We start from the raw sequence: 26,671 nt of genomic DNA on the forward strand, positions 1-26,671 counted from the left end.
CTTATTAAAAAAATCTGGATCTGCATGATGTTTTCCAAAATTTGCCGGCAAAATTGAATTTCGTTGAGGTGAATAATTATGCGAGTAATATTTTCGCACGTAAACAATTGCCATTGTTCACTAAAGGCGGCCACTCACGAGGCTCCCATAGTCGAGCGTTCGAATGATTTTACAGTCAGGCAATCAGACAATTTATTGGTGTAATGTGCAGCAGTAGCTCGGTACATTTTTTTTCCACTACAATGGGCTAAACTTGATGAACAAAATAATCCACTACCAAAATTTCCAATAAAAATATTTCTTATAGCCACCCTTTAAAATGTTCGGAGGATATTTTTAATGTAAACGTTAAAATCATTCTTCAGCAATATTTTACTGAAAAAATTAACTAGAAAGATGTAAAATTGTACCAACCGTAAGGGCAAAACTATTGAAAGGGGCAAAAATTCATTATTTTCGACAAAAAAAAAATATCTCGAAAACGGTAAGACTTTTATAATGGGAATTTTGTCATAGCAGGTGGGTTATCCTTTGATCTACATTCTCCCTCGGTTGGACGTGGTCTTTACGGGACACCCTGTATATTAGTCTTTGAAGTTTTCAGAATTTCATACTCCTACAGGCAGACTAATACGTCGGTGCCTACGACCTGGCTTCGTTTTAGAGATACAGGGTGTAAAAAAAAAACTGATACTGAAACAATAAAGAAATTTTGTGAATATTTTTGTTGTTTGAGTGTTTGACAAATGTGATTTTTCAAATGTTCATTGAATGTAAGATGCATAGAATGTATGCATTTTAATTGAATTTCATCTGAAAGAGTTATAATACACTACGGCAATTTTTTACTTTCATTTTTTATTGATGGGAAAATTGGAAGAATCAATACATATGAAGTAGTATTTGTTTTGTACTAGATTATCTAAAAAAGGGTACATTCTATGAAAAAAAATCGAGAAACCTTTTCTTCAGTGAAGCTCTCTGCTCTGTTGATTTAAGAAATAAAATAGTTTTCTTAAAAAAAAGACAGAGTGGTGCAGATTTTCAATGGGAAAAGGATCATCGCACCCCAATATCTACGCCACTGGGTAATGTTGGTCGGAGACACTTGCCCAATTGGAAACATTAGATTATCTAGTTTTCAATACCTAAAAATCCAAACAGCAAATACCTATGATAATACTAGAGTTATAAGTGAAAAACAGATTTTTTTCCAAACTTTAACATCCTGTATTTCTAAAACGAAGCTTGTACGGATATACAGGTTTATATAAATTTTTTTCATGAAAAGATTTGTTCTATCCTACACCAAAGTTATTGAACTAAAATATGGACCACCCTGTATTTCTATTCTCGCGGGGGGGAGAAAAATTTTACTTTTTGTCAGGTCAAAGGAACCAACGTACCGGTCTGCCTTTAGAAGTATAAACTTCTGAAATTTCAAAGACAATATATGTATATGAATTTCAAGTTTCCTAGAATACTTGACTTTTTTTTAATTTTGAAAATTTCTGGCACCACTTCAGCACCGTGATAATCGTCTGCCGTTAATTTTTTGAATAGCTATAAGCTATAAGTGTGTATTTTGACATATCGAAACGGCAGCTTTCCTGAAATACTTTTTTTGTTCATAAAATTATCACACCTGTCGCTCCTGAGGCCCTGAGGGCTGAGGCCACTGCAACCGCGCTTAGCTAGCCCCCACACATCATACTTAGTAGGTACAACAGACTCATTGAGGAAATTTAAGGCTTTCCTAAAATACACTGCGCAAAAAAATTAACGCACATCATGGAAATCTCAAATTTATTTTACAACTGAAGGTGTTCTCAATGATAATTATTTTTATCAGAATTATGCATGCATATGTTATCCACTTTCAACGTTTTTCTTCAATACAGATGTTTTTTACCAGCAGGAATAAAAAAAGATGAGATTATCAGATTTTGAATGTATTGGCTCCATTCTGAAATCAGTTGTTCTAGATCAATTCTAGTGATCAATAGTTTTTCTTTCGTTTGATTTTCTACACTCGATCGCTATGCAACGCGAAACACGCAATTTGACCAAAGAGGAATGTGCCCAAGCGGTAGTTTTGCGAAAAGAAGGGTGGACATACACAAGAATTGCAGAAAGGTTTGGAGTTTCCCATACAAGTGTGTCCAGAATGTTGCAGCGATTCAGGGAGACAGGTATGAATGTCCGAAGACCAGGACAGGATAGACCATGGGTAACAACTGCCATTCAAGAACGTTACTTGAGAGTTTCTTCGTTGAGACAACGGTTTGCAACCGCTGGCCTCCTTCAACATCAGCTTGAGCAAACTCATGGGGTGCAAATTAGCACTCAGACAATAAGAAATCGCCTCAGAGAATAAGATTTAAGGCCTCGTGTCGCGGCAAGAGGCCCAGCTCTTACCCCAGCCCATCGAAGGGCGCGTTTGGATTTTGCGAGAGAGCATATCCATTGGGAAGAAGCTGATTGGGAAAGAATTCTCTTCACAGATGAGTCTAGATTCTGCCTCTACCATTGTTATCGACGTTCCCTTGTATACAGACGTCCACATGAAAGATATGCTCAGTGCAATTTCCTGAATACTACTGGTTTCGGGGGAGGATCGATTATGGTATGGGGTGGAATATCTTTGACTGCTCGCACAGACCTAGTGGTCGTTGATAATGGAGCTATGAATGCTGATAGGTATATAAGGAACATTCTTGAAGAGCATGTAGTGCCATTTGCCCCATATATTGGTGAAAATTTCATTTTTATGGACGATAATGCCAGACCCCATCGTGCGCGCATCGTTCAGGAGTACCTTGAAGAGGTTTAAGTCTCTCGAATGGAATGGCCAGCAAGAAGTCCAGATCTCAATCCGATTGAGCAGGTTTGGGATAACCTCAATAGAAGGCTGAGAAGTTCAGAAAATAATCCAGCTACTCTTAATGACTTAGGAATCCAACTCAGAGAAATCTGGGAAGGATTAGATCAGAACATTTTAAGATCACTCATTTTAAGTAAGAACCGTCGTTGCCGAGCTGTTATTAACGCAAGGGGTGGAAATACCAAATATTAAATCACTTATCAGCATTCCAGTATTTTGAAAATTGTTTATTTCTCTTCTTTCACATAAGATTCGGTGAAATCCTGAATTATTCTTCCATTTAATGTGTCTTGTTTCGTTCAAAACCTTCCCGAGAGAACATAAAAAATAAGTTATAAAGACAATGTAGAGTTAACTTTCATTAAAATTGATATTTTCAGAATGTGCGTTAATTTTTTTGCGCAGTGTATGTAAATCTTTCACAAATCAAAAAAAACGTTTCGGGTGCCATCTTTAGGGGTTTGTAACTAAGCAGGGGAGCTCAAAAAAAAGTTTATATGAAAGACCCACCCTATTTTTTGAGAAGGAATCTCCCCCTGAATATTTTCGCAACGATTCATATACACCCTGTATATCTATGTCCTAGAAATTTCGGAATACAATTATCCAACGCCTTTTGTAACGGTTATTTAAGTTAATTTTTCACATATAATATATGAATATTCAAGTTTTTTCTCTATTCTTCAAGAATTGCATTCACCATTCCCGCACACAAAGACCTAGGATGAACTCGGCCATCTTCACATCATACAGTGGACCAGGATTCGACTCCAAGGAGTTCATGCGCAGATACGGTTCTGTATCAAAACTTTGCAGAAAAGCAAAAAGTGTGGATAACATTTCTTTAGAAGAAAAACACTTCGGCTTGCCCACACTTTCAGTATCTGGACCATCTCCACCTGAAGACGACGATGCTGAAATCGAAGAAACACAGTCCTTTCTCAAAGACGAGAAATGATCCACAAACATTTTAAATGATATTAGTACATCCTGTGAGGAATTTCAAAGAATATTACCCTTGGTACTAGCAATTCAAAACGTGTAGGTACATAATATTTTCTGGAATATCCACAATTCATGTCCTAACTTTATTTCTCTTTTATTATCGAATCATCATCAGAATATACTGTTTCCTCAAATAGTTCCAGATATAATTTCCATATTTCTATTTGAAAATGTTTATTCCTATAAATAAATGAAATGTGTTTTTTTAGTTATTAAGCGAAAAGTTTTAGAGCACTTCGAGAAAAAATTGTAGTTTTTTTATTGAATTATTACCAAAAATGCTTGGAAAGTAAAGGCTTGATATTGGAAAGAAAAAATATGAAACCACTTGAACATCAATTATAAACTCAATAAAAAAACAATATCATTCACACAATTACTACAACGAAATAAGAGAAGTACAACAGGTCTGTCCAAAGTATCTTCTATGTTGATGAATAATCTAATTTTTTTTGTTAAGATTCAATTTTTGCGCTATTGCCGAAAAGGTTTTCAAGTTCGAAATATTTAAAGAAGAAAATATTTTCATGTAAAACTTTTCACCCTTTGATATTTTCATAAATATGTATACCTATAAGACAAAACAAAAAAGGGTGATCCAACTATTCCGGTCTTGTAAGTTCATCCTCTGATAAGTATCACTCAGAGGCTTAACTTAAAAATATTTACTGGAATGGTTTGTCTCCTACAATACTATGTCAAATTTCAAGATCAGTGTTACTTTTGGATACAGAGTGTTACAGTGCTCCACTTCACGAACAAAAAATTCAGATGTTCAAAATTGACTTTCATTTCATTATTTTCATAATAACATCCTTTCATCAATGAAATATTTTGAAAATTGATATTTTTCGAAAAGGTCCGAAAACTTTGCCCCCGAAACTTTGAATTGCCCTTTTGAGATAAATTTCCTGAAAGAAACACTGTTGCCTTGGATAGTTCCAAAGAAATCGTTTAGAAACAACAGATGCAGTCTTTAGTTATGCATTCTTGTTAGGATATCTTCTCATCAAGCAATGAGTTCTTGGAAATAATTTCATAGAAAAAATTGTGCTTATTTTAACACACAATTATGAAATACTTTGTACATTGGAATATATGACCAATAACTTTTATTAAAATAATCATTGTAGTCGGACAAAAAGTACACTGCAAAAATTGTAAATAACTGCTCATTAATTTGTTAAAAATCATGGCATAAATTTATTACATTTCCTGAAGAACTTTTTTCTAAGCTATCAGTGGTTAGTAGGTTTCTTTTGTAACAACATGAAATATATCATTATTACATTTCCTTTTTAATGTAACGGACATATTGCAGTATATTGTTACACTTTTACAACGAATTTCATGCAATGTATTTAAATGTACCTTTTAGTTTCAAACCCATGCTTTTTTAGTAGTTTTAAATCTTCCATAGTCTTATTGCTGATTTATTGTAAAGTTATATATTTACTGTGGATATTCCAAAACGATCATCATGAAACCAATCTTTGAGAATTCGCACAATTCTGGGTTATTTGAGGGTGGGTGACAGTTAAAACTCGCTTGTGAATACTTTTCTACAACATAATTCATTGCATGTATATATCTCACATATGTGAAAAGAAATTCTTCTTGGCAATAAGAATTGAACACTAATGGTGCCAATATGTGAAGTGAAATCGTAAAGTGATTTGATTTATCTATGCATCAACCGGCTATAACTATATCGTAGATTATAACAACATTAATATGAATACCTATTGTCTAATTTTGATCACTGAGAAATTTCTAGTGTTTCAGATCTGTTTCAGAAATTTCCCTCCTTTAGAGAATGGTCTTGACTCTTGACTACTAAATTTGTGAATATTCAACTCTTAAATTTACAAATAATAGTAATAATCGTTTTATCATTGAAAAATAAAACAGTCTATTCTAAAGATTTCATTAGAAAGATCTTTCTGGATGTTTATATCACAATATTTAACTTATCAAGGCGTCTCCTGGAATTTAACTAGCACATACTTTTCTCAGTGATCACACATATTCGCCATATTCGCATATGGGTAAGTGGTCAAACATTTTTTATCGATAGAACAATTGAAATAAGTTACGTGCTAAAATCGACCAATGAAATTTCTATGAATGGACTGTATAATACTGTATCAAATATGTAATTAAAAATTTTAAATTGGTTTCCCACATCATCCTTAAATATATAAGCATAATGTATCGAAAGGTTCAAGTCATTTCTAAAGGTTTTTGATGAATTGAAAACAAATTAAGACAAAATGTAATTATTGTTTAGCCCAACCGTCTTCTGTTGAGGAATTGAACCCTTTGGATATTCAACGATGTGCCTTTTTTGACCAATTAACTTTCCAACATAATACATTCGATACAGTTGCATATTGAAATTATCAGAATAAAACGAATACCAAACGAAAACAAAAAAATATCATTTAGATCGTGATTTCAACTGTGGGACCAAGGATATATCAATTCAAAGCTTGATTCAGTGAAGACTTGGAGCAATTTTGTACTAATAATTCTAGAAGAGCTTCATTGATAGAAAACTGTTTGTTCAATTCACCCATCTAATAAAATTACATCTACTCACTACGACTTCATTTTCTAATTACTAACTCTACAAAAATATTTATCTTGCTCTAATTTTGGGTAAAAATTGGTATATATATATAAATATATGTTATATATTTAGATGTGAGACATCCAAATTAAGTCAATTTTTCAGATATAAAGTAGAAAATATGTATTATATCAGTTTAGTTGAAATAATCATTAGAGAATCTACATTATTGATTTTTTGATTACTGTCCCTCCTCAATTCCATATAGGAACATAATATACGATCAATATGATCACCTAAGTATTCAAGCCTGAAGGAATCTACCAAAAATTGGGATCAAAAAGCATAATTGAAAAATTACTATTTTATTAAGGTAAAAATTAAACAAAATTTGCTTTATTCATAAAATATAAGGATTATTGAATGAAAAAAATTAAAAAACTCTTCATGAAAACCAAATTTAAATACTAGTATCAATCAAAGAGTTGTTGATTTCAAAACAAAAAATATATACTATTCAGCAAACAATGCAGTTTTCAACAGAAAAATATCTACAAACTATGTAAATTATTTTTTTCTGGAATAATATATAATGTATTGAGGGTAAAATTCGGAATCTTCAAACTTGACATACACATTTTTCTTAGGAGACATTGTAGTATCGCAACCTTTAAAAGGAAGCACTATATTTGGTTCACCAACAATACACTTAGTAATCAAAACTTTTACAATAATTACAAGTTTCATACCCTTATTTTTACAGAATTGTTCAGCAAAAGATGGGTCGGGGCTAAAAGATATTCCATAACCATATTTATGCCCCCTAGATGAACCACTAAATCTCCAGTTGAAATTGTTCAAAATAATACTATCCAGATAACTTTCCTTTGTAAAATGATACATAGTAAATTCTTTACAAGGAGCAAACTGTTCTTTCTCTGTCTTTTTGAGTAAATATTGGCGTTCCAAATACCTGTTAAATACCTTATCAACTTCAACAATTTGGCATTTTTTACCAATAAATGCCTTTAAAGGACCAACAACTTTATTGTATTGTTTAGTACCTGGAATGAGTTCTATATACCATTTTGAAGGTATTTGTTCATTCGGATGTTTTAGCCAACTTGCCCTGTTTGGCGAACTATCCACATAATATTTTACTTTTTCTGCTTTAGGTAAATACAATTCATCATAATATCGATTTCGTCCTTTCCTTTTAGTATTATTAATTCTGAGTCTTTCGAATTGTTCAAAAACTTCTTCAACTTGATAATATTGTAAAGCCATCATTGTCAAATAATTATTAATTCTGAGTCTTTCGAATTGTTCAGAAACTTCTTCAACTTGATCATATTGTAAAGCCATCATTGTCAAATAGAACATAAATATTACCGTATACTATATAATATTTCAATATTTCTGGAACTGATATTTCTACAATCACTTATGGGAAAATTTCAACATGGAAATTGTACTTTTCGTAAATATGCTTATCAGCTTGATAGGCGATGGCATGGGCAAATATAAATTTATCTCAGGGGAAACCCAAATGACGTCATAGAAGTTAACCTTTAGGTTAATTTCTTCTTCTTTCGAAACTCCTCAACAGGTAGTGAGGTAAGACTTCAGCTCGGGCTTCGGCCTTCTAAATCTAGATTCTAAATCTTAGATTTAGAAGGGTATGGCTATATATAATCAGATAGCGCGTTTGACAATACCAAAGATGTTTAAGTAGCAGTGAAATATCTCTTCTAGTAGATCCGGTGAACTGTTTTGAGCGCCATCTCCACGGTGACATGGATAGCATCATATTTGAAAATATTTGGGAATACTACTTTATCAAAATAAGAAAAAGATTTGGCGCGTAATTCAAATTAGCTTATTTCGCAGACCTTGGATTGCAATACTTTGTCAAAAAAAAGAATTGTGTTCAAATTGTGTACTGATACACAAATAATACCTTCAATTTATTTCCTCAGCAGCTGGCTTGATAATCTCGAACCACGATTTAATAAAAACATTTGGATTATCCTTCGTAAGCCGATGTGTCTTGCTTTGAACATCTTTACATTCATGTAAAAACCATTTGTCCAATCTTCCCATTTTTCATAATAAATCTTGAGATATTCAATAACGTACTTACCACTCGATATTTTGGATGAACCTCTTCGTGGGAAGGTGCGAATTCCAAAGAACTTCTAGCAATTTCTACCTGTGCACCATTTTTTTTATCGAAAATTAGTTATAATAAAATTGTTGGCAAAAATAAATTAATCTTCATTAGCATTCCTTAAAAAATGACATACCTATATACCTGGGAAAATCACAATTGTCAAATTTGATTGATTTACAATTTTCATTGGATTATTGCATCTATGCAAAAACAAAAAAACATACATTTACGCTTTTACTTTTAATGATGGAGAATTGCGATATCCAAATCCGGCACAACCGATGACGAGTTACCCCCCTATCTAACATAAATTAACCCCTATAACTTAATATTAAGTTAGCAGTACCATCATAATCATTATCGAATGCCTTAGAAAAGGCTATGGGAATTTGGCGATGTCTATCTGAAATAAAGAACTATAAGAAAAACATCTCCTTATTATTGAAATCACAATGCAAATATTTATATTTAGATTAGATTATATATTTGTCGTGAACTCAAAACAATTATGGTGTCTCTAATTTTTCAATTAGGAATAATGGAAATATTTAATTTTTAGATTATTCTACCTAAACTTTGTAATACTCCCAGCTTACAGGTAACTTATATGGCTTTTATTTCGTCCAAAAATGTAATGCAAAATTGTCGAAGGTCCGAAATATATTTTTCGAGAACTCAAAACAATTGTCGCGCTGTTAGATTTTGTTCAAGGGGGTTGCTTGGCTAACTTAATATTAAGTTAGCTGTGCCCCCAGAAATCGTTAACGAATGCCCCCGAAATTGTAATAAATTAGGCTAATTTCAATAAAGGAAGAAAAAGAAATTTGCTTTGTGATTAGAGTCATTGACGTTCAGATTTTAGGTTAGTTTCATATGTTTATTAATCAATAACATACATAACATAATAGCAATCTGTTTTATTATTATAACTATTAGTTGTGTTTCTACAATTCACTATAAAATGTCTTTGAGACCTGATGATCACAGGAGGAAATGGGACAGAGAAGAATATGAAAAACTAGCAGAAGAAAGAAGGAATGGGGATAAGGAATCTGATGATGAACAAAAAGTTAAAGGTCCGCCTATCAAAAGAGAACTACTCAAAACTAGGGACTACAAAGTGGATTTAGATTCAAAACTTGGAAAAAGCATTGTAATTAACAAAAATACTCCAACCTCTCAAACAGGAGGTTATTATTGTAATGTATGTGACTGTGTTGTTAAAGACTCGATCAATTTCTTGGATCATATTAATGGAAAGAAGCATCAACGAAATTTAGGAATGTCTATGAAAATTGAAAGGAGTAGCTTAGATTCAGTTAAAAAAAGGTTTGAAATGAACAAAAAAAAAATTGAAGAGAAGAAAAAAGACTATGACATGGCAGCAAGAATGCAAGAGATAGCCGAGGAAGAAGAGAAATTAAAAGAATATAGGAAAGAGAAGAGGAGAGAAAAAAGAAAAGCAGAAGAAATGTCGGAGGATAATCAAGTTCCTGATGAATTGATTAGTATGATGGGATTTTCTGGATTTGGTTCATCTAAAAAAAAATAATCTCATAAACTAAATTAATACTTTGTAAATTAACACCATAAACTGAAATATTGATCTTTGATCATTGTGTTGACCAGATTCATTTGATAATAAATATTACTTTCAATAATAATATATCAATAAAAATGTAAAACCTGTAGATCCAACAGATATTATGTAGATCTTAAATTGAATCCAGTTTATGTGTAAATAGTAAATATAAGGTTGGCAGTTGAAATTCTATTATAATAAATTAAGGAGAATCTTGCATTTATATTAATCCTTGTTGATTTCAAATAATTTTAGTCCATCACCTTATAGTAAAACGTCAGAGATCTAGAGAGTATTAAATGGGTGGCAGATATCAAGCATAAAGTTGATATGAAGCAGTTACAGTGATGCAAAAATAACAACTGTTCTGAATGCCAATGAAAAGTGCCCTGAGCACTAACAACTCTTCGAAAAGGGTCTGGAATTTCGAGCAGTAAGCCATTTTCATCATGAAGTGCTATAATAAGCACTTCATGATATAATTATCAAGACTCCCTCAAGAAGTAATTGATGTTAGCGAGTATTAAACATTTCTCAAAAGAAGGAATACTATGAGGAATATATTTTGCAATAAAGGAGAACCTTTATTTCATTATTTTAGGTTTGAAAAAGCTTTAAATTAGTACGGAAGAACTGTTGAGTAAAGAAAAATAATATATCATGTGAAGTAAAAAAAAATAATAGTTTCAAATAGGATTCACTTATTTTTGATATGTTATACATAGAATAATGTATACATTAATTTCATAAATGTTTACAGATTCATTTATTTGTATAGTTATGAACATTATTATTCCCCATATGATATTTTTCATTAGCAAAAAATAATAGAATATTATTTTCTTTCTAGCGAAGCAAGTTTTTGAAGGTGAATAAAAATAGGTTAGACTGTTAGACGCAGTTCTGAGTTTCTTTTTGAATTTACATATACTATTCAATTCATATATCTATTTTTTTTTACAATGGTACTATCAACAATTATATAAATTTGTCGCCTGCAGGCAAGTTTGATGTGATTAAAAAAAAGTGGATTAATTATACTTTTTCAAAACATACTGTAATTTCTGAGCTTCTCTTCTTAAAAATACTAGCATTTTTTTGTGATAAAATTTTTTCAATTGCAATCAAGACAATATTTCATCAACAAAAATGGTGTTCTATAAAAAAATCATTGAAAATATTGGAAAGCTGGTTGAATTAACTCATTAATATTATTATTCTTCATATATTATGGTTGTCCTAAGATGCATATAATCCTTGGTTCGATTTTGTTTCGGACTTGAAATATTCCACCAGATGCTTTAGTGTTCTGCTTACAGGAGTTCTGTAAGGTGGCGCTCTTCAGAATTGTTCGGATTCGCCATTTAAAAATGAAATAATGATTTGAGACACTGAAAACTTTGACAATGTTGTTCTTGGGCTACAGTTGTGAAATTCCAATCAGGTGGGTCCAAAAAATTGGTGCATCACTGTATCCGAATTCAGAACAGTTTGGTGTTGGCAAGACTGATCATCTACACAGATTACATATTATCTGTGGATCATCTACGTCTACCAAACACAAATACAAAGTCCGCTTTACGTTTCATTCATCTTTAATTTTTACATTGTGACTTAATTCTGAATGTATGAGATTACACCTGATTTGAAATGATGAGAGCAATTTTATCCAAGAAAATTTTAATGAATTCTTATAAAGAAATTACTATACCTGTACCTTGGGGAAAGATTTCTGGTAAATGGTGGGGGCCCTCAAATTGCAAACCTATTCTTTGCATACATGGTTTTCGTGTGAGTGTTGGAATCTCAATTCGAAGTCATTGAATAAGTTATATGGGTGAATTTATGTACATATGTTTTCAGGACAATTGTGGTTCATTTGATAAACTGATTCCTTTGTTGAGTGAAAATAAAAATATCAGTTTTTTAACCATAGATTTGCCAGGTCATGGATATTCTTCACCATTTCCTCAAGGAATGATTTATAATTTTATGAATTATGTAATACTCGTACAACTAATTTATGAATATTTTGAATGGTCAAAATTGACTCTTTTAGGGCATTCTTTAGGATCTATGATTGCCTTTATTTCTACACTTCTATATCCTGAAAAAGTCGATTCAGTTATATGCATTGATGCACTTCAACCATTACAATCGGTCGTTTCTAAAGAATCTGTAAGAAGAAGTGTTGATGATTTTTTGAAGTACAATAAATTTGGTGGAGAACCACCCGCTTATTCTTTAGAAGAGATTATACAAAAAATGAATCATGCGTATCATCAATCTTTAGACATAGAATCTATTTTGTGTTTACTTGAAAGAAATATTACCCAATCTAAAGTATTCCCTGGAAAGTATTGTTTCACAGTTGATCCTATCTTAAAAGTGAGAACTATGTTGAATTGGAACCAGGATCAAATGATAATAGATGCTGCTACTATTCGTAACCCAATATTTATATGTGAAGCCAAACAGAGTTATTTACAAAAGTATAGAAAACTCTTCCATGAAATTTTGGATGTCTTAAGAACAAGTTCTAAAGAATGTGATTTTCATATGATAATTGGATCACATCATTTACATCTAAGTGAACCTGAGAAAATAGGTGTTCTCATAAGAAATTTTTTGGATAAGCATCATAATGTTGAAAGTAGCAATTTAAAAGACTTAACTATATTTTCTGACCCAGTACCTAGTTCTTTTAAGGATATAGCTATCAAACATAAATTATAACATTTTATTTGAATTAGACATACCTAAAATTTAATGTTTTTTGTTTTATTTTGCGTCTTGTAAAGAATTGAAAATTGTGCTCTTAAATAGGGAGAGATAGGTTGCACTTTCTGACCTTATTTGTTTTAAATTGAAGGGTACAGGGCTAAGTCAATTTTTCTTACTTCGATCTGGAGTCATTTTTATGTTTATATTCCGTTTTGTAAGGTCATGATCTAGATAATAATTGATGAACTATATAACGTCAATTGATTTATTGCCTGTACTCTTCAATTCTCAAAATTTCATTAATCTTTGTATGCTTCATCCAAGTCATACTAATTCGAGATCCCAGAGCAGTAAGACAGCTTACTTTCTGAAGGATGAAACCTTAGGCTTTGACTAGAGTCCCATGTACTTGTAATACTTACAAGTTTGTGAACTTCGCTTGGTGACACCTGGGCAGATACCAGGAGAGACAGGTAACTAAAAATAAAAGCTAATACTTTGCTTATTTTTAAATGGCTGATTTTTATATATACTCCGGAGAATATTACTCTGAAGTTATGTCAAAAGCGTCAGACGCTTTAAAGCTCTACAAAAAAATTAAATTCACTACTTAGCGCATCTGTAGGGCTCTCTCACTCATAATCGTGAATAAATAATTTTATGGGGATGTTTGGTCATCACAATTCACCTGATTGATCAAACATAACTTGGTTACAGTTGTCTGAATAACGTATTAAAAAAAAAGGAAAAGTAAAAAGAAGGGTCCATTTGTTTTTCGTAGAGCTTTAAAGTGTCTGACTAAAGTTTTGATCCATGGAAAGTGCCGATTTTGATATAACTTCAGAGTGATATTCTACAAAATATTCATAAAAATCAGCCACTTAAAAATAAGTAAAGTAGTTGTTACTTTTAGTTAGCTTTCTCACCTGGTATCTGCCCAAGTGTCACTGAGTGGAATTCGCAAACTCCATGTAGGTACATGAAATTCTATTCGAAGCCTTGGGTTGTTGATTAACCATCCTCCTATTATAGTCGAAACAAATAAATAATTTACGGAAAAACTATTATTGTATTCAATACCAATGATGCAATATACTGTTTTAGTGATTTGACATTGAGTTATCAATTTATCTGAATTTGATGGCTTAAATAGCTCTTTTAGTTCTCGAAAAAAGCTGCTGTAGGTTTTTTCATAGATTTTTTGGATCTTTTACGCTGTGGAAATTTGAGGACTATCACAAAATGTTTTCCGGGAAAGATTACAAAGGTCTATAACTGGAAATAAGAACCATCTAGTCCATTATGTAGTATTCAAATCATGAAATAAACGACAATCGTGATTGTTAGAATACAAGTTTTAAACATTTGGTTTATTTGCAATTATAATTACTCACATATTTAATGTAGTATAATCTAATATAGTCAATTATGTTCCTAATTAACCTTGAAAATTCACAAATATGATTATGTTAGGTTCGAGTTTTTCCACTTCTACAAGGAATAAAAAAGTACAGATAACATTCACATATGATCACTATGTCAAACAATATCTTAAACCAGAGGTAAGAAGGTGGTAATTTATATGAGAAATATTTTTTCTTTAAAATTCCCTATAGTTATACTAATTCGTTTTTCAATTCATTAAATTAACCTATCTTACCGTTACTGAGCAGTGAGCATGTTATCTGTGCTACGAAATTCCTTCATTATCAAACGCAGCGTACATAGTTTTGCTAGAAAATCTTTTAAAGAGATTAGTATTCCAGTTCCCTGGGGAAAAATTGCTGGAAAATGGTATGGCTCTACAAACATAAAGCCAATATTATGCTTACATGGAATTCAGGTACGTATTACTTCATTTCAAATAAAGAATAAATTCAAACTTTCAGAGTACAATTTGTTCACAACTTTTGAGAGTAAGAAACTAAATTATTCATTTTTATAGGACAACTGTGGAAGTTTTGAACCGCTTATCTCTTTTTTGGATAAAGATGAAAAGTCAAGTTTTCTTGCCATAGACTTCCCAGGTCATGGTTATTCCTCACCGTATCCTGGAGGGACATTCTACCATTTTTTTACTTTTCTAATAGTTGTAAAGAGGATAGCTGACTATTTTCAATGGCCAAATGTTTCTCTTATGGGACATTCTTTAGGTGCGATATCTGCATTCACCTTTTCTCTTTTGTATCCTGAGAAAGTGAAATTTCTCATTTGCATTGATGCTTTGCATCCCTTCGAAACAACAGTAACAGCAGAAACTTTGAGAAAAAGCATAGATCTATTTGTGAAATACGATGATTTGAAATTATTAGAGAATGAAAGTATTGCATATACTCTGGAAGAGGCAATTGAAAAAATTAGAATTGGTTATAACAATGCTATCAAACTTGAAAAAATACCTATTTTGTTAGAACGGAACCTTGCTCCTTCTAAAAAGTATCCAGGAAAGTATTATTTTAATAGGGACCCTAAATTGAAAATGAAAGTTATGTGTGATTATCCTCACGAACAAGTTATTAAAGATGCGTCAGTAATAACTCGACCTGTTTTTGTTTGTAAAGCAAAACATAATGTTTATTATGGCCCTAAAGACCATTTCCATAGCGTGTTAGATGTCCTGAAGAAAAGTAGTGAAGATTGTGATTTTCACTTTGTGGATGGAACCCATTATTTACATTTGAATGATCCAGATGTTGTTGGTGCTCATATTAAAACATTTTTGAACAAACATCATGTAATAGAAGATAGTAATTTAAATGGAACTTCTCTCTTTTGTGAATCTCAACCTAGTCCTTTAGAAATGTTCACCGAAAATTCTTAACTAGTATTTATAAAATGCTTTTTAAACCTCTTAAAATTTAATACATGAGTATTAAATACTATTCAAGATGACCTGAAAGTATTAAGAGAATAATGTATTGAATTTTATTGTTATATTTTATATTGTTACCAAAAATTCTCTACACATAGGAAACTATTTTTGTACGAACTATCTAGTCTTTATAAAATAGGGAATTTTATTATGTTTGTAATTATTTAATGGATGTTTGTGTAATTAAAGTTATCATAAACCTTGTACGAAAAACAGAGCTAATCCTCATGGATTGAGTATTTTTCAATAAATTTTCAACTAAGTTGAACGATTTTTTTCCATATCGTAATCTCAATTTTTTTCAACTCCGACTACATCTTCCTATAAACATTATGTTCACAAAAAGGACAAATATAATATAATACATTAGGGGGGAGGGGAGGTGGTATATATTGATTCTAAGAGAATACAAGAAGATACTTGTGTAAAAAGCATTTTACCTTCTGTATTATAGTCATTGGAAAACGTTAGTGGATATAAATAAATACCTTCAATTTCGTCCATTTACACACAGATGTATTAAAAAGATGAATACATGTTTGTTTGATCCATATTTAAAGAATCCTTTCCCATTATTCAAACAGATAAATTCGTAAATACATAAATATAACCTCCAATCTACGAATACCTCGTTATTACTTTGAGACGAATACCCATATTCCGCTCAAAAAAAAAAAAAATAGCAGCGTCAATAGCAATTAATTACTACCGTTTTAGTTAATTATTTTCATTAGTAAACTGTTCAAGAAAAACAGTTCCAAACCCCCCACTGCGATTTTCACAGTTTTGTTCTTGGAAAATAACTATAACATAAAAATTAGAGAATATTATCGACTTTGGAAGTTAGGAGCTTTTGAGCATTTATTCTTGCGTTTATTTACCCTTGGAGGCAGCATAACAGATATACCTGTTTTAGATACTATAGATTATGATATCGTTTAGTATATCCAAATGAGCAATTGTGATAATAAAATCGGCATGAACCGAATTTTAACTTCTTCATTCGTCACGCGAATATGGTTATGTTATGAGAATTTCAAGTTTTTATTCGTATTTCGGAACGCATGAACGTGTTTGAATCCAGCCGTTTAGATTATCGTTAAATTTTTTAATAATATTTTAATTTTTGTTCAAGTGTCGAGATATTTTGTGATGAAAAAATTATATTAAAACCTTGTCTTTAATTTTTATAAGATATCTAAAAATACTGGTGCGTCTATTGATTAGATTATTTTTAAGAATTTCTGACGACCTGACCAGAAAATAATGCTGCACCAATGCGAAATAAATCGAATTTTTTCAGTGCTAAATGACATAATTAGTTCCATTTCCATGGAAACCATAGCGAAAACTTCTAGTCCACTTCCTTAGCGCTATCGAAAACGATGCGGACGTCGAAGGAAGTATTGGAAATATTCTCAAAATCCAGGAAGTCTGGTCCCTTCAAAAGTAGCCAGATTTATCTTTAACTTTTTCAAGAGTGAGTGGACATTTTAAATTTCTCCCAAATAAATATTTGCCGTTACTATGGTAACGACGTTGTAATCAAAATAGTCTCCATTATTCTCATTGTTTGAGAACTTAGAATGTTCTAAGTTTGAGAACAATGTCAGAAATATTGTCAAGATACGGTATTTATTTTGACGAAGTGGATAAAGTATGCATATTGGAACCTGAAATTTTCAAGCAAACAAATGATTTGAAGGAAGAATGTAAAATTTATACAGAAAGTAAGGATCAGATTTTATTTTGTTACTATCAAAATGCATTATCCTCGGACGATAAAAGTATTGACATAATTTAAGCCTGTTTTTCAACCTTATAGTGCATGTGCCAAACAAAATGCATAGATTAACTTCACACTATCGTATATATTTTGATTTACAACTTTAACATATTACGTTAATGCCACTGTTGACTTTTAATAAAATAACTTCTGTTATTGTTAAGTTCTCATTGATGTTGAGTTATACGGTACTGATGCTCTAAAAGGAGTCTATCGCTATTCACCATCGATGGATAATTTAAAGAAAAAAAAACTCCTAATCATGCCACGCTTTTTGAGATATAAAGAACAAAATAACGAATTGTTTCATCACAGCTTACTAAGTGGATTTTTATGATAATTTGGATTTTTCTGAGTTCCAAGTTTTTTTAAACTACCAGTGCCCCACCAAAAAAAAGGTTGTGGAATAAAGTGGGTACTGCTCAATCAATTTCAATGATCAGAAGTAATATTTACAAAATAAGTTAACTATTTGATATACAATATATTCAGACTTGAATAATTTTTTATTATATGTTTGGTTCAATTTTGTAATATTCTTAATATTCATTTAATTGCACGTTTTTTGACCTAATACTTGATTTGTGTTATGTTGGGAGTCATAATTTTAATTTTTTCAACCAGAAATCGAAGAGTTTCAAAAAATTGGGAGTAAATTCATCTCTATTCTTGAGCAGTTAGCAAAAGAGGTTGAAACAGAGAAAATAAAGGCTATAGGAGCAAGAAATATTCTTCAAGGAATGGAAAAACAAAAAGAAAATCACCAGCAACAACTCAATGTAAAAAAAATCATTTGGTTAGGTTATTCAAGTATTTTGACTCTTTTAATTTCAGGCTTTGGTAATGGAAAAATCCATGGAGTTGGAGAGATTGAAAATTCAACTAAACTCACTGCAGAAAACTGAAATGGAACAACAAGATCTGATAAATCAAATGACCCAATATTAAAAATTATAATTTATTACATGTATTTTAACAAAAACATAATCGTTTCAGACAAAATGTAAACATGTATTGAACTAGGAAGGAATAAATAAAAACAATGGAGCAGTAAAAGTGGAACCCTACACAGAAATTAAAAGTGACGATTTTTGAACACCATAGCTTTTAATAACTGAAGGCACCTGCTGACCTATGGTGGACAAAATATCCAAAAAAGTATTAAATGTCAATTTATGAATGTATAAAAAAAATGGGATTACTTAGATGATTATCATCGTCTATGCTTTGTTCAAGACAAAGGTTAAAATGATAAAAATTTAAAATTACTCGTGATAAACAAAATTCCCCTTGCATTTAGTTTTGAACATTATCAGAGATACATTTTAGAAATGGGTTGCACAACATTTTTTGATTGCTTGATCAAGAAATATCAAATAGATGTTGATCTATCAAATCTCAGAGTAATAAGCATAAAATATGTTCATTATTCTGAGTATCAAATTCACTTACATGCAATTTACGTTCCGTTATCATTGGTCAATTTTATTTCAAAATCGTTTGACCAAAGAGAATAATGTTTTTGCAACTGATTTCCTTTCCCAACTCCAACAACTTGAAATGCTTCTAATGACATACATTCACAAAATTATCTCTGACAACATTAAACTTTCATCATTGAACGAAATGATGGACAAGAAAAATTCCATCTCAAATTAAATCACTGAACCGTTGTTCCTTCACTTTCAGTTTTTACCCTTTTAACAGATTCATTTTCTAATTTATCTGGTGAAGCCAATCGCTTACGGTTGTTTTTGAATTGAACTATGATTGCCGTCATGTTATCACATCCTGTACCGTCTCCCATTGTGTGAGGTGCTAAGCAGTGATCAAACAGCTGAAATAAAAAGAAACAAAATGATTTCGATTTCTGAATTTGTCTGATGTCAGAAATAATAATATATACAGGGTGTTCCTAATTCCGCGTCTAACCCAAGATGCGCTTCTGGGCAAATATAATTGCGTCTCTTCTTGTTTTTCCTTATGGTGTGGTTCAAATTCAAAATTAAATAATGATTAGTGAAAAATTGCCTCTACATCATTATTGTGCAGAGACTCAAACATTCTTATTTCACCTGGTAATTCTTTAATGAAATAACAATTGGAAAATCTCATATTAATATATTAATTTGAGTTATAACTTTAATTTTGAATATGACTGCTTCACTGTAGCTACTAGAACTGACTTTGGGTAAGGTCCTTATATCGCCGAGAATTTCATAGCGGTTACAAGTGGTTTTCAATGATTCAGGTAACCTGCTTCATATATACCGCTTGACACTTCATATTGGTTAATCTCTTTAAATTTGTAAACAACCAAAAGTTCTTAATAGCTCTGAAGGGTACTTGTTTCATAATTAAAATAATAAAGTCGTGAGTGTCGGATGCCATGGAAAATGTTCATAAACAATAATCTGAAAATTATAGCATATTCGACTGGCTGCACCAGTTCGAATTAATTCGAGCTAATTATGTCATTTAGCACTACAAAAATTCGAATTGATTCGCACTGGTGCAGTCAGTCGAATACGCTATCAAAATCACAATATTCAAGACGAGTGGGCGTGGTTACCGAACCTACTCACTGAAGTTTGAGGAATTTGATATTATACCGACCAACTTATTAACCATAGAAATTCATTTTGAATTTCAATTCAGAATTTAGGACTGTTTCATGTTCGTGTTCATAGGTGAATTGTTTCTTAATTCTTAATTTTTCTCGTTCTCAAAACCAATTGATTGTCGGATTGACAGATAACTCACTGAAGTTTGAGGAATTTGATATTATACGGACCAACTTATTAACCATAGAAATTCATTTTGAATTTCAATTCAGAATTTACAACCGTTTCATGTTCGTGTTCATAGGTGAATTGTTTCTTAATTCTTAATTTTTCTCGTTCTCAAAACCAAATTCTTCAGCATCAACAAGCAAATCCAAGATTGGATATTACATCATTAAATATTCACTCAAATTGTCCAACACCTTACATGTTTTAGTTTCATTAAAACCTTCACTTTGAAAAAATTTCTCCATTTAATGTTTACTAGGAAAAATTAGTTGTTAAGAGCGGTCTATACGGTTTCAGCAATCAGTTCAAAATAAAAAACGCTTCATTATACGCTAAAGACCATTGATTTATATGGGGGTTTCACTATTATTCATTTTAAAGAGTTCGTCATTGCGGAAAGTTCTGTTTTATAAATTTTTTTGAAATGAAAAAAAAAAAGAATTAGATGATTTTTTTTTGAAAAATTAATATATGCTAGAAACAACTTTCCCAACAAATATTAATTTTTTATATGAATTTTCATATGAAAATATTAAACAAAAAGTCTTGTCAAAGGCTGAAAATGCGTTTTTTTTTTTAAATTAATAATAAAGACGTAAAAACATATTTTGAATACTTGCATGTGTTAGAAAAGACGGTAAATCAGAGGAACGTTTGAGATTGCTTTACTCGACCTAAAAAGTGGCGAGAACTCAAAAATGCTTAGGAGACAGGAGTAGTTAAACTTTGGCATATCACAAGAAAGACACGTGGTATAAACCACTTGTTTGAATAAAAGAGAACATGTTCTTAAAACATTCAACCTACCTCTTCGATAATGCTTGATAATTTTTCCCTATTTTCTTTGATTTTCGGCCTTATGTAATCAACCACTTCTTGACTGGACATGAAGTTCCAAATACCATCACATGCTAAAATCATAAATTCATCATCTTCTTCAATATCTAGAGTTTTAATGTCTGGCAATGCTGTTATCATTTGCTCTTCAGGTCCCAAGTCAGTATTTTGCTTATATGCATGATCTCCAATGGCTCTTGAAAGATTTAATCCATTATTTACTCTACCATCCATAGTAACACGTCCCCCAGCCTTAACTATTCTAGCCCTCTCTGGTTCGTCTTCAGGCTTGTGATCGAAACTCATTTCTATGGCCTTACCTACAAGAAAAATTTCACTGTTAACTTTGATGAAACTTTGATTAAGAAAAACGCATCAGAGGATGTCGATAAGAAAACAATTTTAATCTTACCATTTCGACATACAACACATCTAGAATCCCCTGCGTTTGCAACCCACAATTTTTTATCTTTAAGAAGAGCTACAACAGCTGTACAACCACTATCAGAACCTGGTTCATCCTTCATATTTCTAGTGAATTCCAACATTTCTTCATTATCCATGGAATCTTCTTCTTCATCGTCATCATCATCATCATTTGAACTATCATCAGTTTCTTCTTCTAACAGAGAATTTTCATCATCTTCTGAGCTATCTTCTAAAATATAAGAGTATTGTTTTCAGAGCATGCTCATCATTATGTCAACCAATTTTCAAAGAATGAGATGAAAACATTAAATTTGATTTAAAATCAGAATGATACATAGGCAAAATCGTGAATTGATGGCAACAGTAGGGCGAGAAAATATAACTTTAGTTGTTATATCACAATCCTCCAATAGTTATAGATCATAGTAGTAAAGCTGGGAGTAAATTTTGAATATCAGAAACATTTCTTATTGAATTTTAATTTTACAAGTTGCAATATTTATTTATGTTCTGTGTAATTTTCTCAACAAATCATAATCGAAATTTTGCAACAAAATAGTATAGTTTTCATATAATTAATGAATGAAATTTTGATAAAAAAATTTAATAAGAGTTTGTCAAAGCATCAATCACAAATAAAAACATAACCTTAATTGGACATGTAATAATTGATGACTCAGACAGAAATAATCTATAACATATATAAATCTTACAAATGGTTTTGATTTCAATTTGGAAAAAATCATACTATATAAAATTGCCATCTGATCAGTTGTTAAAATTGTAATATATGGAAGTTTTAATCCAGAAATGAACATGAAAAATTCGAGAGAGCTTGGCATAACTTCATAAAAATATGAATGAATCATACTAAATCTGCCAGTATATTATGAAACATTTGAGTAGAATAAAAAAAATCTGTTTTATAAGCAGTAAAAGTTTCGACAGTTTGGCAACATTTTCTTCAAATCGCTAACATTATGTCATTCGTAAAATGAATTGACTATAAGTAAACTGACACCTAAAATTATATTTGTATCATTTAAAAAATCTATTATGTTTACCTTGCCCACCATCAAATGTTGTGTCATCTTCATCCTCTGTATCTTCCTCATCATCGCCATCAAGAACAAGCAATTTTTTATACAAAGAATTAGATGATTCTTTAAGTCTAGAACTAGTTCGAACTGTAACAGGAGTAATTCTCTTCATTTTGGCCTTTCCTTTGCCTGTAATATCAAAAGCAATTTATATCTCATTCATTTCTTCAAAATAAATATCAATCACCTTTAGGCGATTCTTCTCCATTCTCCTGTATATCTGAGGAATCTATTTTATCTTCAGCTATATCCCCATTCTGAATAGTTTCTGTGTCTTCCTTCTTTGGTGAGACACCATTAGCTTCAGTACTGTCCGGTGTAATTTCAATTTTTGGAATATCATTTTCAACTTTACTAGGTTCTTGTTTTACTTCTTCTTCAACTGGCGAAAATTTTAAATTAGAGCATAGTAACAGAAAATTAAAATGAAAAATAAATCAATAAATTCTTCCAACTGAAAAAATTTTTTTTTGTTTCATACAATCTTTTCTTCTCCGAGTCATCATATACCTAAATTACAAATTACTTCATGATTGTAAAATTTGTTATAACATAGAATGACCCACCAAAAAAGAAATTATATAATATTATTAAATCATAATTTTATCTTATAAGAAATTTACCACTTAAAACAAGTCAAAAATAGGAAAGATCAAATTCTTCATTAGATCATTAAATTAAAAACATTTTTCTTTTTTATTGGAGATTAAAATATTATACCTGAGTGTTTTGTATCATTAGAACAATCATTTTGAGATCCTGAAGTTCCAGCTTCTTCATAATTTTCTGATTTGCTTGGTTTTATGGATGAAGTACCTTCACCTCCATCATTTAGTTGTTTGGCTTTTAAACATGGACTTTTAGGAGGCTTATCTCCCTTTTTCAAAGATTTGACAACAGGATTCAAAGCATTGGATGTATACTTCTCAATAACTTGTTCAATTGGCATAGTAGCTTCTTCATAAAGATGAGCGACATTCTCTTCATCATCTTCGTCTTCCACATCCTCTTCTGTTTCTGCTATTTCTTTTAGTTCTTTTATGACTTCTTCAGTTGTTATTGTATGATCAAAATTCAAAAAGCCGTCAATAAGTGCTTTTTCAAAATTTCCTTCTTTATAAGCTTGGGTAGTTTTGATATAATCTGGAAGTTTTTGTGAACAATATTGGGCCACTTCGTGGCCCCCATGTCCGTCATAAACAGCGAAAAATGATGTATTTGTATCAAAATTTAACAGACAGTTATGAGCGTCCTGGAATAATTTCATTAGTAATAGTATAATTCATTTGTATTAAATTTTTTAAAACTATTGCTTTAGTTACCTCTTGGCTTACGCGCCAACCTTGCATAGAACTCGCACTACAATTCATTCTATCATTGTATTCATCTAAAGATTCCTTATCAACCTTTGGCTCTGAAGCATAAGACCCCATTGTTCAAACAACAGTAATAGACTTAGATTAATTTCTTCCTTGTATAAATGAACGTATGTACAAATATTGAAATTACCGGTAGAAAAGGCGACTCCACGACCATGCTAAACATAGAATTTTCAAAAACAAATATATTCAATATAAACTAAAATTCTATGATATTGCTCAAGAGTCAAAAGTTATTTACCAAAATTTTAAGGTAAGTTGGATATTTCGAATTTATTTTTATTTTCACTTTATGAATAATGAATTATATATTTTTTTCATTCTACAGTAGCTCAACAACTTATAGAGAATGTTTGATTTGGTATCCGGTTTGTAGTTCTACAAATTGTAGTTCTATCTAAACATTCACCAGAGAAAAATCAACTTGAATTAATCTTGACTACTGACGATTTGATAGTTGATAATCATTCAATCTAAAATTCTGTATCCTATAAATAATTAGAGGAGTGAAATTTTGAATTTCACTCCTGTGTTCATTTAATGAACACCAATATAGGTGAATTACCTGTAGCTTGCAATTGTTATTTTAATTATCATAATTTTTTTAGTATCCAAAGAAATAATGTCTGGGAAAACAGTTATTAAGGGCAATCCATCTGAGTATGTGAAATTGAATGTAGGGGGATCTTTATACTATACAACTATAGGAACCTTAACTAAACATGATACAATGTTAAGAGCAATGTTTAGTGGTAGGATGGAAGTCTTAGCAGATTCTGATGGTAAATTTTCCTCGATATGCGAAATGTTGAGATTCAATTCAAAATGAAAAATATTTTCAGGATGGATTCTGGTTGACCGATCTGGAAAACATTTTGGGTCAATATTAAATTATTTGAGAGATGGAAATGTTACTTTGCCAGAGTCTAGCAAAGAAATTGCAGAATTAATTGCTGAAGCAAAGTATTACTGCATTTCAGAGCTAGTAGAGTGTTGCGCACAAGCATTGGCAAAAAAAGAAAAAGGAGAGCATGAACCTATATGTAAAGTACCTCTAATTACATCACACAAAGAAGAAGAAATGCTCATAAGCTCAACTACAAAACCTGCTATTAAATTATTGATAAATAGACATAATAATAAGTATTCTTATACCACAACGTCTGACGATAATCTCTTGAAAAATATAGAACTTTTTGATAAACTATCCCTGTGGTACAGTGAAAGAGTTTTGTTTTTAAAAGATGTTATTAGTAAGAGTGAAATTTGTTGTTGGGTTTTCTATGGACATGGTAAAAAAGTTTCAGAAGTATGTTGTACTTCAATTGTTTATGCTACAGATAAAAAGCATACAAAAGTTGAATGCCCAGAAGCTCGGATTCTAGAAGAGACTCTCAATATATTACTCTATGAAAATAGAAATGCACCTGACGCTGAATTGATTCAAGTAACATCTACTAGGGGCGCATTATCTGGAATGTCTTCATATACTAGTGATGAAGAAGATGAAAGATCAGGCTTGGATAGGCTCAGATCATCCAAATCCAATAATCCCAATTGAATCATTATTCACCTAGAAAGAACTGTGGAGAAATATACACTGTCTTCTTTGAGATTGCAAGAAATATTTGCGTTGTCAAATTGATAATGAATTTGTCAGTTTTCATATTTTTCTATATTCACTAATAGATATAGAGAAATTTTATAATAGTATTAATCATTCATAATCCTATTTTTCTTTGATAACTTTTTTTAAAGAGAAACAAGTTATTAAAAATATGAGTTTAGTATTATAATAATAATAGTGATAATTGAGTAATATGAGAATGTGCACAAAACTATTGCTATTTTTTTATTGAAATTATGAAACATAATGTTAATACCATATTTATTGAGTACTGTTATTTATATAATATTTGATTCTGTTCGAATGTGTCTATTTGATATATGAATATATACTTTCACTCAGATATTATTTTAATAACATTGTTTCAATTAATTTAATATGATTTCTTTAAGACAATCATCAAATGAGTGTGGGAGAAGTGGGAGTGATATTTGTTTTGAAGTATGCATCGTCTTCGAGTAAGATGTTTTTTACATTTGAATTCTTAACCCAGACATTTAAATAGCGTGAGATCACATTTATCCTTTTTTTTTTTGCTACAAGAATAGTTATTTTTGAGGGGCCATGTCCCTGATGAAAACATTTTCAGCCACAGAAATTCATATAATCCTTGTGTGGATGTTAGAATTTTCTATTTGCTTGGTTACATTACAAAAAGTTTAACCTTCACAACTATCTCATCAGTAAAGCAATTGAATTTTTACAGAACAACAACACCATGAGAATATCACATCAATTGTTACTGAAATTAATGAAAATGAACGGAAGTTGACTTAATAAAAACTTATGATTTGCGTAAAGGTTTACTTCTCTTGAAATTGTTTTCAATGCATTTGCAGTGTTAAATTAACTAACATGTTTTTGGAATGAAAGTAAGTGTTGACAAAGATATGAAGATTCTAGAAAACT

General features: G+C 31.0%; 8 protein-coding genes across 10 annotated transcripts in view; 6 read left to right on the forward strand and 2 right to left on the reverse strand.

The window, feature by feature from the left end:
- LOC123679889 (fibronectin type III domain-containing protein 5) overlaps positions 1-6,690 on the forward strand; it is a 78,081-nt gene extending 71,391 nt beyond the window's left edge. For 2 of the 3 annotated variants that reach the window (XM_045617439.1, XM_045617440.1), the window contains exon 6: positions 3,573-6,690. In XM_045617439.1, coding sequence (XP_045473395.1) covers positions 3,573-3,842 — 270 coding nt within the window. In that variant the 3' untranslated portion in view covers positions 3,843-6,690. The remainder of the gene's footprint in view (positions 1-3,572) is intronic. The other variant, XM_045617441.1, reaches the window with a different exon arrangement.
- Positions 5,313-8,007, reverse strand: LOC123679892. Its single transcript, XM_045617445.1, has 2 exons — positions 7,211-8,007; positions 5,313-5,451 (listed from the first exon to the last, which is right to left on the reverse strand). The coding sequence occupies exons 1-2, from the start codon at positions 7,842-7,844 to the stop codon at positions 5,342-5,344; spliced, it is 744 nt and encodes a 247-aa protein (XP_045473401.1). The 5' UTR covers positions 7,845-8,007; the 3' UTR covers positions 5,313-5,341.
- A 1,265-nt stretch (positions 8,008-9,272) lies between these two features.
- On the forward strand, positions 9,273-10,445 carry LOC123679893 (zinc finger matrin-type protein 2). Its single transcript, XM_045617446.1, has one exon. It carries the CDS (start codon positions 9,596-9,598, stop codon positions 10,184-10,186), a length of 591 nt encoding a protein of 196 aa, XP_045473402.1. The 5' UTR covers positions 9,273-9,595; the 3' UTR covers positions 10,187-10,445.
- A 1,281-nt stretch (positions 10,446-11,726) lies between these two features.
- Positions 11,727-12,986, forward strand: LOC123679888 (probable serine hydrolase). Its single transcript, XM_045617438.1, has 2 exons — positions 11,727-12,007; positions 12,080-12,986. Exons 1-2 carry the CDS (start codon positions 11,867-11,869, stop codon positions 12,950-12,952), a joined length of 1,014 nt encoding a protein of 337 aa, XP_045473394.1. The 5' UTR covers positions 11,727-11,866; the 3' UTR covers positions 12,953-12,986.
- A 1,487-nt stretch (positions 12,987-14,473) lies between these two features.
- Positions 14,474-16,093, forward strand: LOC123679887 (probable serine hydrolase). Its single transcript, XM_045617437.1, has 2 exons — positions 14,474-14,783; positions 14,886-16,093. Exons 1-2 carry the CDS (start codon positions 14,619-14,621, stop codon positions 15,759-15,761), a joined length of 1,041 nt encoding a protein of 346 aa, XP_045473393.1. The 5' UTR covers positions 14,474-14,618; the 3' UTR covers positions 15,762-16,093.
- Positions 16,094-17,298: 1,205 nt separating this feature from the next.
- Positions 17,299-18,654, forward strand: LOC123679894 (intraflagellar transport protein 20 homolog). Its single transcript, XM_045617447.1, has 3 exons — positions 17,299-17,542; positions 18,223-18,377; positions 18,433-18,654. The coding sequence occupies exons 1-3, from the start codon at positions 17,419-17,421 to the stop codon at positions 18,544-18,546; spliced, it is 393 nt and encodes a 130-aa protein (XP_045473403.1). The 5' UTR covers positions 17,299-17,418; the 3' UTR covers positions 18,547-18,654.
- LOC123679877 (probable protein phosphatase 2C 21) lies at positions 18,543-24,309 on the reverse strand. Its single transcript, XM_045617414.1, has 7 exons — positions 24,079-24,309; positions 23,477-24,008; positions 22,944-23,138; positions 22,721-22,885; positions 21,640-21,885; positions 21,198-21,547; positions 18,543-19,435 (listed from the first exon to the last, which is right to left on the reverse strand). The coding sequence occupies exons 1-7, from the start codon at positions 24,187-24,189 to the stop codon at positions 19,259-19,261; spliced, it is 1,776 nt and encodes a 591-aa protein (XP_045473370.1). The 5' UTR covers positions 24,190-24,309; the 3' UTR covers positions 18,543-19,258.
- Positions 24,310-24,539: 230 nt separating this feature from the next.
- On the forward strand, positions 24,540-26,103 carry LOC123679890 (BTB/POZ domain-containing adapter for CUL3-mediated RhoA degradation protein 3). Its single transcript, XM_045617442.1, has 3 exons — positions 24,540-24,691; positions 24,744-24,917; positions 24,978-26,103. The coding sequence occupies exons 1-3, from the start codon at positions 24,676-24,678 to the stop codon at positions 25,694-25,696; spliced, it is 909 nt and encodes a 302-aa protein (XP_045473398.1). The 5' UTR covers positions 24,540-24,675; the 3' UTR covers positions 25,697-26,103.
- The last annotated feature ends 568 nt before the right edge of the window (positions 26,104-26,671 follow it).

This window comes from Harmonia axyridis, chromosome 5 (assembly GCF_914767665.1).
Source record: "Harmonia axyridis chromosome 5, icHarAxyr1.1, whole genome shotgun sequence".
Lineage (NCBI taxonomy): Eukaryota > Metazoa > Arthropoda > Insecta > Coleoptera > Coccinellidae > Harmonia > Harmonia axyridis.